This window comes from Scyliorhinus canicula, chromosome 18 (genome assembly GCF_902713615.1).
Source record: "Scyliorhinus canicula chromosome 18, sScyCan1.1, whole genome shotgun sequence".
Lineage (NCBI taxonomy): Eukaryota > Metazoa > Chordata > Chondrichthyes > Carcharhiniformes > Scyliorhinidae > Scyliorhinus > Scyliorhinus canicula.
In genome coordinates this window covers 129,371,303-129,385,343 of record NC_052163.1, presented here as the reverse complement: position 1 = coordinate 129,385,343, position 14,041 = coordinate 129,371,303, and the positions used below count along the sequence as shown (strand labels likewise).

Below are 14,041 nucleotides of genomic sequence, written 5' to 3'. Positions count from 1 at the left end.
AGTCAGGTATTTACACTTAATACAGAACATGTGGAGTGTTGTGATGGCACAGCGAGCGGGCGTACTAATGTGGTAGCTCAGGCTGATAGGATAGACTTTACTCTCTTGGCTTCCCCGATTGTGTATTCATCTCTCCTGTGCCCTTGCAGAAACATCTCTGCAAAGAAAGGAACATTCTGAAAGTCAGTTAGCTACATATAGTCTAGAAGTTAAAGTTCACCTGCTTCCCTTTGCTATGGCAGGTGAGACCAAAGGACAACACGGTAGCAACACGGCAGCACGGTAGCATTGTGGATAGCACAATTGCTTCACAGCTCCAGGGTCCCAGGTTCGATTCCGGCTTGGTTCACTGTCTGTGCGGAGTCTGCACGTTCTCCCCGTGTGTGCGTGAGTTTACTCCAGGTGCTCCGGTTTCCACCCACAGTCCAAAGATGTGCAGGCTAGGTGGATTGGTCATGCTAAAAAATTGCACTTAGTGTCCAAAATTGCCCTGAGTGTTGGGTTGGGTTACTGGGTCATGGGGATAGGGTGGAGGTGTGGGATTGGATAGGGTGCTCTTTCAAAGAGCCGGTGCAGACTCAATGGGCCGAATGGCCTCCTTCTACACTGTAAATTCTATGATCATAATATGACTACTGTTGACATTTAGTGCGTGAGGCAAGCTTGACCCACACATTTAATAGAAAAAAATGATTTCTTTATCTTAAAAAGTCGGTAATGTAAACATAAGTTGGCAGCATCATAAGGGAAAGAAAAATAAAAATTAAAATGATGAAAACAGCTTCTTCCCACTGTTACCAGACTCCCCTCTTATTATTGATCTGATCTCTTCACACATCTTCCCTACCGAGTAGTTGTGGTGGTATGATTTGCATAGCTGTCTGCCATTGGTGCAGAACACCGGCTTACCATTGGCCCTGGTCGGTCATGTGCCTCTCGACCGATTGGTTGAGACCAGTCATGTGACGGCTCTCCGATTGGTCGAGAGGCTGAGTTAACCACGCCTCCAGAGCGAGGTATAAATAACCAGAACCCCCGGCGGTCGTCCATTTACTGTAGTCGACCGCAGGGCTAACTTCTAGCTTATTAAAGCCTAACTTTTGTACAGCAACTCGTCTCGCGTTCGATTGATGGTTCATCAGTAGTACTACACTCCTGTGTGCTTTACCCGATGCCTGTGTCCATGTATTTACATTGTGTATTTTATGTTTGCCCTATTATGTGTTTTCTTTTCATGTACGGAGTGATCTGTCTGAGCTGCACACAGAACAATACTTTTCACTGTACCTCGATACACGTGACAACAAACAATAAACAAACAAACACCAAAAATGTGAAATGCAGAAATGTGGAAAAAGAAAGACTGCGCAATGTTTTTGGCTTATTCTCTCATCGGAATATAACAAGAACTTGAGTAGCCCAAAAATAATAAAATTGATAAATAAATATGGGTTTGACAAATGCTTCCCTGTACTGGAATAAAATATATAGGTAAATTTGATCTGCCAAAATAGTTTAATGAAACAATATGTTAGATGAAACTGATATTCTGACAAAGCTTAAATGCAAAACATACAGACCAGTTCTTTTATGCACTGCCGAGTTTGGTGGAAATGTAATTTCAATAGGATGTTTTACCCTAGTAAATTCATCAGTGGTTGTAAAATTTAACTGCCAAATCAAACGATTTAAAAATGCCTTTAACACTAAACCTATTTTTTGCTTACTGCAATACATTCTTAATGCTATCTCTGCTCAGGTTGTACTTCTACTGCAAAGCATTTCATATTTATGCCCCTCAACATGGTGAATCATTGCATTATATACCAGTAATGCTGGAATATAACTTTCAGGACCAATCAATACTGAAACCATAACTCTCTGTCCAAGAATGAAGAGTGCCTGTTAGTTTTACAAACACAACCTGAAAAAGGATAGAATCATATCAAATGATCAAATCCCAATAAACAGCTGTAAACAACTGGGTAAAATATGTTGCACAGCACTTGAGCAGATCTGCAAACACGGTGTACAATGAATGACATTGAGAAATTATGACAGCTTGTCACTAGTTGTGAAAATCCCCCAGTCGCCACATTCCGGCGCCTGTTCGGGTACATAGAGGGAGAATTCAGCACGTCTTTCGGGACTTGTGGGAGGAAACCAGAGCATTCGGAGGAAACCCACGCAGACACAGGGAGAACGTGCAGACTCTGCACAGACAGTGACCAAAGCCACAAATCAAACCCGGGTCCTGAGTGCTGCAAAGCAACAGTGCTAACCACTGTGCTACTGGGGTGAATCCTTTGCTCTGACCCTCGAAACATTTGGTAAGACTGAATTTAGTCACACTGATTGGTAGTCCATGACTACTGTGCCTTCTAATTGCAATACGTTGTCTTTCTCGATGGTGCATGTGGGTGAAAGGTTTGCAGCAGCAAGACAAGCCATGCCTCATCTTTTATATCACTGCTTCAGCAACTGTTTTCACAAATTAAGGGTCTTGACAAAATATTTCAAATGGAGAGAGCGTTGAGTTCAAAGTCTGGCAGAATGTGGTATCTAAAAATAACCCTCCTAACTATGTGTGATCCTTGGCCCAGCACCATGTTCTGCCCCCAGCCCAGTGTCCTGCCCCTTTCTCAGGCCCAGCCCCCCTGCCCCTTCCCCAGCCCCCCTTCCCAGTGTCCTGCCCCTTCCCCAGCCCCCTGCCCAGTGTCCTCCCCCTTCCCCAGCCCCCCTGCCCAGTGTCCTGCCCCTTCCCCAGCCCCCCTGCCCAGTGTCCTGCCCCTTCCCCCCTGCCCAGGGTCCAGCCCCTTCCCCATGCCCCCTGCCCAGTGTCCTGTCCCTTCCCCATCCCCCCTGCCCAGTGTCCAGCCCCTTCCCCATGCCCAGCCCCCTGCCCAGTGTCCAGCCCCTTCCCCAGCCCCCTGCCCAGCACAGGGAGTGACCACTTGAGCCTGGGGTTCTGGAATAGAAACAATGCTCTGATTTGCTGAGGTTCCTGATTGACAGGGAGATCAGCCTATCAGGCGCTGTCTCCGCCGCTGGTTGCGGGGCGACCCGGGTAATTGACGGCCCGACGGACCAATGGGGGAGGAGGAAGCGCGGGACTCAGGTGGGCGGGAGGAGACGTGGCCTGGTAACGCGGCTGACGGATGGGGAGGTTGGCCAATAGGAGAGGAGGATCGGGGCGGGGGGGGAGACAGCGCCTGGTAACGCTGCTGACGGACGGGGAGGCGGACCAATGGGAGAGGATGATCGAAGCGGGGGGCGATGTCGCCTGGTAACGCTGCTAACGGACGCGGAGTCGAACCAATGGGAGAGAAGGACCGGGGCGGAATGGGGCGCGAGCCGGTGACGCACAACGGCAGCTCCGGAGCTGTTCGGAGGCAGGTAAACAAAATGGTGGCTGCCTAACAACTGAAGTGGGGAGCGGCGGGCCGGCGGGGAGCGGAGATGCTGCATGGCGCGGAGCAGCGAGTACAGCAGCCCGAGGAGCCCGAGCACGAGCCCATCCTGTCGCCTTTCAGAGACTATGTGGAGATGGACGAGGTCATCGACTACATCAGCGACAACGACCTGATGGGAGTGGACACCTTCATCCACCGGATCGACTCCACCGACGTGATCTACCAGCCGCGCAAGAAGAGGGCCAAGATCATCGGCAAGTACCTGATGGGCGACCTGCTGGGCGAGGGCTCGTACGGCAAAGTCAAGGAGATGCTGGACTCTGAGACCCTGTGCAGGAGGGCCGTCAAAATCCTCAAGAAGAAGAAGCTGCGGCGGATCCCGAACGGGGAGGCCAATGTGAAAAAGTGAGTGAGTGAGGGGCCGGAGGCGGGACCGGGACCGCGCCACACAGCCCCCCCCCCCCGCGCCACACAGCCCCCCCCCCCCGCGCCACACAGCCCCCCCCCCCGCGCCACACAGCCCCCCCCCCCGCGCCACACAGCCCCCCCCCCCGCGCCACACCGCCCCCCCCCCGCGCCACACAGCCCCCCCCCCCGCGCCACACAGCCCCCCCCCCCCGCGCCACACAGCCCCCCCCCCCGCGCCACACAGCCCCCCCCCCCCCCCCGCGCCACACAGCCCCCCCCGCGCCACACAGCCCCCCCCCGCGCCACACAGCCCCCCCCCGCGCCACACAGCCCCCCCCCCCGCGCCACACAGCCCCCCCCCCCCGCGCCACACAGCCCCCCCCCCGCGCCACAGCCCCCCCCCGCGCCACAACAGCCCCCCCCCCGCGCCACACAGCCCCCCCCCCCGCGCCACACAGCCCCCCCCCCCGCCACACCGCCCCCCCCCCCGCCCCCCCCCCCCCCCGCGCCACACACCCCCCCCCCCCCCGCCACACAGCCCCCCCCCCCGCGCCACACAGCCCCCCCCGCGCCACACATCCCCCCCCGCCCCAGCCCCCCCCCCGCGCCACACAGCCCCCCCCCCGCGCCACACAGCCCCCCCCCCGCGCCACACAGCCCCCCCGCGCCACACAGCCCCCCCCCCGCGCCACACAGCCCCCCCCCCCGCGCCACAGCAGCCCCCCCCGCGCCACACAGCCCCCCCCGCGCCACACAGCCCCCCCCGCGCCACACAGCCCCCCCCCCCGCGCCACACAGCCCCCCCCCGCGCCACACAGCCCCCCCCCCCGCGCCACACAGCCCCCCCCGCGCCACACAGCCCCCCCCCGCTCCACACAGGCCCCCCCCGCGCCACACAGCCCCCCCCCGCGCCACCCAGCCCCCCCCGCGCCACACAGCCCCCCACGCGCACACGCCCCCCCGCCCACACAGCCCCCCCCGCGCCACACAGCCCCCCCCCCGCGCCACACCCCCCCCCCGCGCCACACAGCCCCCCCGCGCCACACACCCGCCCGCGCCACACAGCCCCCCCCGCGCCACACAGCCCCCCCGCGCCACACAGCCCCCCCTCACCCCCGCGCCACACAGCCCCCCCCCGCGCCACACAGCCCCCCCGCGCCAAACTTGCCACACCCCCGCGCCACACCTGCTCCCCCCCCCGCGCACACTGCCCCCCCCACCGCGCCACACTGCCCCCCCCCCTCGCCGCACAGGCCCTCCCCCGCGCCGCACAGCCTCCCCCGCGCCACACAGCCCTCCCCCGCGCCGCACAGCCCTCCCCCCGCGCCACACAGCCCTCCCCCGCGCCACACAGCCCCTCCCCCGCGCCACACAGCCCCCCCCGCGCGCCACACAGCCCCCCCCGCGCGCCACACAGCCCCCCCGCGCGCCGCACAGCCCCCCCCGCGCGCCACACAGAGCCCCCCCCGCGCGCCACACAGCCCCCCCCGCGCGCCACACAGCCCCCCCCCCGCGCGTCACACAGCCCCCCCCCCGCGCGCCACACAGCCCCCCCCGCGCGCCACACAGCCCCCCCCCGCGCGCCACACAGCCCCCCCCCGCCCCACACAGCCCCCCCCGCGCCACACAGCCCCCCCCGCGCCACACAGCCCCCCCCGCGCCACACAGCCCCCCCCGCGCCACACAGCCCCCCCCGCGCCACACAGCCCCCCCCGCGCCACACAGCCCCCCCCCCCGCGCCACACAGCCCCCCCCCCGTGCCACACAGCCCCCCCCGCTCCACACAGCCCCCCCCCCGCGCCACACAGCCCCCCCCCGCCCACAGCCCCCCCCGCGCCACACAGCCCCCCCCGCGCCACACAGCCCCCCCGCCACACAGCCCCCCCGCGCCACACAGCCCCCCCGCGCCACACAGCCCCCCCCGCGCCACACAGCCCCCCCGCGCCACACAGCCCCCCCCGCGCCACACAGCCCCCCCCCCCCCGCGCCACACAGCCCCCCCGCGCCACACAGCCCCCCCGCGCCACACAGCCCCCCTGCGCCACACAGCCCCCCTGCGCCACACAGCCCCCCCCGCCACACAGCCCACACAGCCCCCCCGCCCCACAGCCCCCCCGCGCCACACAGCCCCCCCGCGCCCACAGCCCCCCCGCGCCAACACCCCCCCCCCGCCACACAGCCCCCCCGCGCCACACACCCCCCCGCGCCACACAGCCCCCCCCCGCGCCACACAGCCCCCCCCCGTCCCCCCCGCGCCACACAGCCCCCCCGCGCCACACAGCCCCCCGCGCCACACATCCCCCCCCTCCACACAGCCCCCCCTCGCCACACGCCCCCCCGCCACACAGCCCCCCCGCCACACAGCCCCCCCGCGCCACACAGCCCCCCCGCGCCACACAGCCCCCCCGCGCCACACAGCCCCCCCGCGCCACACAGCCCCCCCCGCGCCACACAGCCCCCCCGCGCCACACAGCCCCCCCGCGCCACACAGCCCCCCCGCGCCACACAGCCCCCCCCCTCTCCACACACCCCCCCGCGCCACACAGCCCCCCCGCGCCACACAGCCCCCCCTCCACACAGCCCCCCCCCTCCACACAGCCCCCCCCGCCACAGCCCCCCCGCGCCACACAGCCCCCCCGCGCCACACAGCCCCCCCCGCGCCACACAGCCCCCCCCCCGCGCCACACAGCCCCCCCGCGCCACACAGCCCCCCCGCCCACACAGCCCCCCCGCGCCACACAGCCCCCCCGCGCCACACAGCCCCCCCGCCCACCAGCCCCCCCGCCACACAGCCCCCCCGCCCACACAGCCCCCCCCGCCACACAACCCCCCCGCGCCACACAGCCCCCCCGCGCCACACACCCCCCCGCGCACACAGCCCCCCCGCGCCACACAGCCCCCCGCGCCACACAGCCCCCCCGCGCCACACATGCCCCCCCCGCCACACAGCCCCCCCGCGCCACACAGCCCCCCCGCGCCACCAGCCCCCCCCCGCGCCACACCCCCCCCGCGCCACACAGCCCCCCCGCGCCACACAGCCCCCCCGCGCCACACAGCCCCCCCGCGCCACACAGCCCCCCCGCGCCACAGCCCCCCCCGCCCACACAGCCCCCCCGCGCCACACAGCCCCCCCCGCGCCACACAGCCCCCCGCGCCACACAGCCCCCCGCCACACAGCCCCCCCGCGCCACACAGCCCCCCCGCGCCACACAGCCCCCCCGCGCCACACAGCCCCCCGCTCCACACAGCCCCCCCGCCACACTCCCCCCCCCCCGCCCACACAGCCCCCGCCGCGCCACAACAGCCCCCCCGCGTCCACACAGCCCCCCCGCGCCACACAGCCCCCCCCGCGCCACACAGCCCCCCCGTCGCCACACAGGCCCCCCCGCGCCACACAGCCCCCCCGCGCCACACAGCCCCCCCCCCCCACACAGCCCCCCCGCGCCACCAGCCCCCCCGCGCCACACAGCCCCCCCGCGCCACACAGCCCCCCCCGCGCCCACCAGCCCCCCCGCGCCACACAGCCCCCCCCCGCGCCACACCGCCCCCCCCGCGCCACACAGCCCCCCCCGCGCCACACAGCCCCCCCCGCGCCACACAGCCCCCCCCGCGCCACCAGCCCCCCCCGTCGCCACACAGCCCCCCCCGCGCCCAGCCCCCCCCGCGCCACACAGCCCCCCCCGCAGCCACACAGCCCCCCCCGCGCCACCACAGCCCCCCCCCGCTCCACACAGCCCCCCCTCGGCCACACAGCCCCCCCTAGCCACACAGCCCCCCCGCGCCACACAGCCCCCCCCCGCGCCACACAGCCCCCCCGCGCCACCAGCCCCCCCGCGCCACACAGCCCCCCCGCGCCACACAGCCCCCCCCGCGCCACACAGCCCCCCCGCGCCACACAGCCCCCCCGCGCCACACAGCCCCCCCGCGCCACACAGCCCCCCCGCGCCACACAGCCCCCCCGCGCCACACAGCCCCCCCCCCGCGCCACACAGCCCCCCCGCGCCACACAGCCCCCCCTCGCCACAGCCCCCCCCCGCGCCACACAGCCCCCCCCCCGCGCCACACCCCCCGCGCCACACAGCCCCCCCCCGCGCCACACAGCCCCCCCGCCACACAGCCCCCCCGCGCCACACGCCCCCCCGCGCCACACAGCCCCCCCGCGCCACCCAGCCCCCCCGCGCCACACAGCCCCCCCGCGCCACACAGCCCCCCCGCGCCACACAGCCCCCCCGGCCACACAGCCCCCCGCGCCACACAGCCCCCCGCGCCACACAGCCCCCCGCGCCACACAGCCCCCCCGCGCCACACAGCCCCCCCGCGCCACACAGCCCCCCCGCGCCACACGCCCCCCCGCGCCACACAGCCCCCCCGCGCCACAACAGCCCCCCCCCCGCGCCACACAGCCCCCCCCGCCCACACAGCCCCCCCGCGCCACCAGCCCCCCCGCTCCACACAGCCCCCCCGCGCCACACAGCCCCGCCCCCGCCACACAGCCCCCCCGCGCCACACAGCCCCCCCGCTCCACCAGCCCCCCCGCGCCACACCCCCCCCCGCGCCACACAGCCCCCCCGCTCCACACAGCCCCCCCGCGCCCAACAGCCCCCCCCGCGCCACACAGCCCCCCCGCGCCACACAGCCCCCCCGCGCCACACAGCCCCCCCGCGCCCACAGCACCCCCCGCGCCACACAGCCCCCCCCCGCCCACACAGCCCCCCCGCGCCACACAGCCCCCCCGCGCCACACAGCCCCCCCGCCCACACAGCCCCCCCGCGCCACACAGCCCCCCCGCGCCACACAGCCCCCCCTCCACCCAGCCCCCCCGCGCCACACAGCCCCCCCTCGCCACACAGCCCCCCGCGCCACACAGCCCCCCCGCGCCACACACCCCCCCCCGCCACACAGCCCCCCCGCGCCACACAGCCCCCCCGCGCCACACACAGCCCCCCGCGCCCACAGCCCCCCGCGCCACACAGCCCCCCCGCGCCACACAGCCCCCCCGCGCCACACAGCCCCCCGCGCCCCAGCCCCCGCGCCACACAGCCCCCCCGCGCCACACCCCCCCCGCGCCACACAGCCCCCCCGCGCCACACAGCCCCCCCCGCGCCACACAGCCCCCCCCCGCGCCACACAGCCCCCCCCGCGCCACACAGCCCCCCCGCCACACAGCCCCCCGCGCCACACCGCCCCCCCCGCCACACAGCCCCCCGCGCCACACAGCCCCCCCTCCCACACAGCCCCCCCGCCACACCCCCCCCCCCGCGCCACACAGCCCCCCCGCGCCACACAGCCCCCTCCGCCCACACAGCCCCCCCCGCGCCACACAGCCCCCCCGCGCCACAACATCCCCCCCGCCCACACAGCCCCCCCGCGCCACACAGCCCCCCCGCGCCACACAGCCCCCCCCATCCCCCTCTCCACACAGCCCCCCCGCGCCACACAGCCCCCCCGCCACACAGCCCCCCCCCGCGCCACACAGCCCCCCCGCGCCACACAGCCCCCCGCGCCACACAGTCCCCCCCGCCACACAGCCCCCCCGCCCACACAGCCCCCCCGTGCCACACAGCCCCCCCCGCCACACAGCCCCCCCCGCGCCACACAGCCCCCCCCCGCTCCACACAGCCCCCCCCGCTCCACACAGCCCCCCCCGCGCACCACACAGCCCCCCCCGCGCCACCAGCCCCCCCCCGCGCCACAACAGCCCCCCCCCTCGCCACACAGCCCCCCCCCCGCCCACACAAGCCCTCCCCGCGCCACACAGCCCCCCCCGCCACACATCCCCCCCCCGCTCCACACAGCCCCCCCCGCGCCACCAGCCCCCCCGCTCCACACAGCCCCCCCGCGCCACACAGCCCCCCCCGCCACACAGCCCCCCCGCTCACACAGCCCCCCCCGCGCCACACAGCCCCCCCGCGCCACACAGCCCCCCCCCGCGCCACACAGCCCCCCCCTCGCCCACAGCCCCCCCCCGCCACACAGCCCCCCCCCGCGCCACCAGCCCCCCCCCCGCCACACAGCCCCCCCGCGCCACAACAGCCCCCCCCGCCCACACAGCCCCCCCCCCTCGCCACACAGCCCCCCCCCCGCGCCCACAGCCCCCCCCGCGCCACACAGCCCCCCCCGCGCACACAGCCCCCCCCGCCCACCAACCCCCCCCCGCCACACAGCCCCCCCCGCGCCCACAGCCCCCCCCGCGCCACACAGCCCCCCCCGCCCACACGCCCCCCCCCGCCACACGCCCCCCCCCACACACCCCCCCCGCGCCACAGCCCCCCCCGCACACAGCCCCCCCCTCGCCACACAGCCCCCCCCGCCCCACAGCCCCCTCTCTCTCCCCCCCCCCCCCACAGCCCCCCACCCTTCCCGGGCCCCACAGCCCCCCCCCCTTCCCGGCCCCACAGCCCCCCCCCCTCCCGGGCCACACAGCCCCCCCCCCAAGGCACCGATGCCATACAGCCCCCCCTCTTCCCCCCCCCCCCCCCCCCCCCCCAGGGCCTCAGAGCCCCCCCTGGGCACCGAGGCCACACAGGCCCCCCCCCCCTCCCCGGGGCACCGAGGTCACAAAGCCCCCCCCCCCCGTTCACTACCCCTCCCCCATTCACTACACCCTCCCCCATTCACTAACCCCCCCCCCATTCACTAACCCCCCCCCATTCACTAACCCAGGCTGTGTATGTTGCGTGTGTGTTTTTTGTACCTCTCCCCTCCTCTCATTCAAATTCAAGTTCTTGTGTCTGCTGCCACTTAGACTTTTAATAATTTGTCATCTTTAGAAGGTTGGGGCTGGGAGTAAATGTCAGGGTGATGCTCTCCTCTAATTCCACCGCAGTCGTATAAAGGCTGCGAGATTTAACAATTTGGGACAGGTTGGTTAATCTGCCACCACTCAGCTGTTTCCATTCACACATCCATCCATCCAGTGGTGATCTGGGGCAGGCAAAGAGGAAGCAAAACACATCAGACAGTCTGGCTGACTTGCTGCTCAGTTTGACAGAGCCATCCTTACTTTTCAAACACTTAGAACAAACGTTATTCAACTACTGGCCCATAATTTTACTTTCAACCCAAGGACTAGATCAGTCCGTTGCATATTGCAACCTGTTTCTTTCTGTGGTTTAAAATCTCTTTCAAAAAAAAATCTAGAGTACCCAATACGTATTTTTCCAATTAAGGGGCTGTTTAGCGTGGCCAATCCACCTACCCGGTACATCTTTGGGTTGTGGGGGCGAGACCCACGCAAACACGGGGGAATGTGCAAACTCCACACGGACAGTGACCGAGCACTGGGATTAGAACCTGGGTTGTCAGCGCCGTAGGCAACAGCGTTAACCACCGTGCCACCCTGTGGTTTAAAATCTCAACCACTGAATGACAATTTAAATTTTCTTAATTTGCCTTAACAATGAAGCAGATTTGCCTTAACAATGAAGATAAATGTTTCCCCCATTTTACTTATGGAAAATAATGTATCGATTAAAGTTTAGAGTCTGAATGCTTTTTCCATTGATTTTACATTGCCTGTTTCCGAGGCAGGTTAATAAGAAAGCGAGAAGTTCTGTTGGATTAATTTACCATTGGATCTAAGAGGAAAGTTTAGGGGATTTGGAGGAAGAAATTAGATTTTCTGAGAGCTGATAATTTTGCCTAGTAACACAGAAATTCTTAGTCATTGTTAACATTTTTCTATACATTGTATCGACCTTTCTGCATTTGTCTCAAAATAATTGAGAGATCAGAAAATGCAAAAGGACAATTGCTTGGACTGCATATGCAGCCAAGTTTTGAAATAAAAATGCTCTGCACTTTCGTTTACAGCATAATATTTAGTTGAAATACCTTACCTCCCCCCCTCCCATGGTAGCTAGCCATGATGTGGAGATGCCGGCGTTGGACTGGGGTGAGCACAGTAAGAAGTCTTACAACACCAGGTTAAAGTCCAACAGGTTTGTTTCAAACACGAGCTTTCGGAGCACGGCTCCTTCTTCAGGTGAAGAAGGAGCCGTGCTCCGAAAGCTCGTGTTTGAAACAAACCTGTTGGACTTTAACCTGGTGTTGTAAGACTTCTTACTATGGTAGCTAGCATGTAACTTGTTTTGGCACAGATAACTAACTACTTTTTTTAGATTCTTGATCTCAATTTTCAGTGATACCTGCTGGTTGCTTTGCTCGAAACTTGGGCTTGCCAACCTGATGCACAGAATTGAAGAGATAAATATTGATTTGTTTTCTAGATTGGTAGCCACCTTTTTGGATAGGCTTTTGCAATAGTTTTCCATTGTGTTTTTGTTGGTTCATGGTGTTTACAAAGGGATTTCAGTCGTGTGATTAGTTATTAAAATGCACTTGGATTGTGATCGCTTTACAAGTTAAACATTTAATTCCAATTAAGGGTGCATAACGCTTCAGCCCATCAGCTGCTGCAATCCTCCAAATGTAACTAAGATTGGTCGTCTGCATTCCACCATCCACAAACATCAACTCATTAAAATCTCCGCTGCCTAAATCCTAACTCTCCCAAAGTTCACCCGTCACCCCTGTGATCGCTGACTTATCTGGGCCAAACAATACCTTATATTTAAAATTTTCACCGTTGTATTTAAATACCTCTGTAGCCTCGCCCCTTGTGATCTCTCCAACATCCTCCAGCCCTACAATCCTCTGACAACTATCATCAATTGTTGTTAAAACCCATCTGGTTCACTAATGCCCTTTAGGGAAGAAACTCTGCCACCTTTACCTGGTCTGGCCAACATGTGACTCTGGACAGTGTGGTTGACTCTTAATGCCCTCTGAAATGGCCAAGCAAGCCACTCAGTTCAAGGACAGTTAGGAATGAAGAGCAAATGCTGGCCTCAGCAGTGTTGCCTCACATGACAAAAATGAATTTGGGGGAAAAAAATAAAATTCTCCACCTCTAACCCTTTTGATTCCTTTCAGATTGCCCTTGCAGTAAAAGCCAGCACTCAGTTTGCCTTCCTAATTACTTGCTTACCTGCATACTAACTTTCTATGATTCAGGTACCTGGACAAGTCGGCAAGTTCAGATTTTTCCACATTATGCTCCATCTGCCAATTTATTTTTTACTCACTTCATCTATCTATGTCACTTTGCAAACTCTGTATCTTCCTCACAACTTGCTCGCCTACCTAGTTTTGCATCGTCAATAGATTTAGCAGCAATTCAGTCCCAAGTTATTAATATACATGTAGATTGTAAATAGTTGAGGCCCGAGCACTATTTTCTGTGGCACTCCACTAGTTGCAGTTTGCTGAGTTGAAAATTATCTGCTTATCTCGACTCTGTAAACCTATCCTCCATCCAGGCTAATATATCACTCCAGCACATTGAGCTCTTAGCTTATATCTTTTGTTGTAACAATTTATGTGTCACCTTATTGAATGTCTTTTGGAAATTCATTTACACTCATCTACTAGTTTCCCTTTACTCGCCCTACATATTACATTCTCAAAGAATTCTAATAAATTTGTCAAACCTCATTTCCCTTTCATAAAACCATCTTTATTCTGCCTGATGGTATTACGATTTTCTAAAAGTCTGCTACAACCTCTTTGATAATGGATCTAGCCTTTTCCTATAGATAGAAGTTTGGCTAGTTAGCCAAGTGATATTTTCTGTCACCCTGCTTTCTTGAATAGCGGTGTTACATTTGTGTTTTCCAATCAGTTGGGACCTTTCCAGAATCCCGGAAATTTTGGAAGATTAACTTCAATGCATCCACTATCTGCAACCACTACTTTTAAGACGCTAGGATACAGGCCATCTGGTCCTGAGAACCTGTCAGCCTTTCATCCCATTCATTTTCCTGGTCCTTTTCTCTGGTGATCATGATTGTTTTAAGTTCCTCCTTCCCATTTGCCTCTTGAATTTCCACTATTCTTGGGGTGCTTTTGTTTTATTTCTGAACTGTGAAGATAGAAGGAAATACTTGTTCAAAGCCTCTGCTGTTTAGTTTTCCTTTGTTAATTTCCCAATCTCATCCTCTTGAGACCGTTGCTCATTTTAGCTACTCTTTTCCCTTTTTGTATATTTGTATAAGCTTTTACTGTTTGTTTTTAATTCTTTCTAGTTTTCTCACATACTTTAATTTCTCCCTCTTCAATTTTTGGTCTCCCTTTGCTGTTTTTGAAAAAAAAATCTAAATTTGTGGCAACATAATGTACAGGATTGCTAGGAAGAGTGTATGAATATTTGCTAGGAAGAG

General features: G+C 63.1%; 1 protein-coding gene across 3 annotated transcripts in view; it reads left to right on the top strand.

The window, feature by feature from the left end:
• Positions 1–3,364: 3,364 nt before the first annotated feature.
• The window catches only part of stk11 (serine/threonine kinase 11), a 150,641-nt gene continuing 139,964 nt past the window's right edge, over positions 3,365–14,041 (top strand). For all 3 annotated transcript variants that reach the window (XM_038778216.1, XM_038778214.1, XM_038778215.1), the window contains exon 1: positions 3,365–3,818. In XM_038778216.1, the coding sequence (XP_038634144.1) occupies positions 3,460–3,818 (359 nt within the window). In that variant the 5' untranslated portion in view covers positions 3,365–3,459. The remainder of the gene's footprint in view (positions 3,819–14,041) is intronic.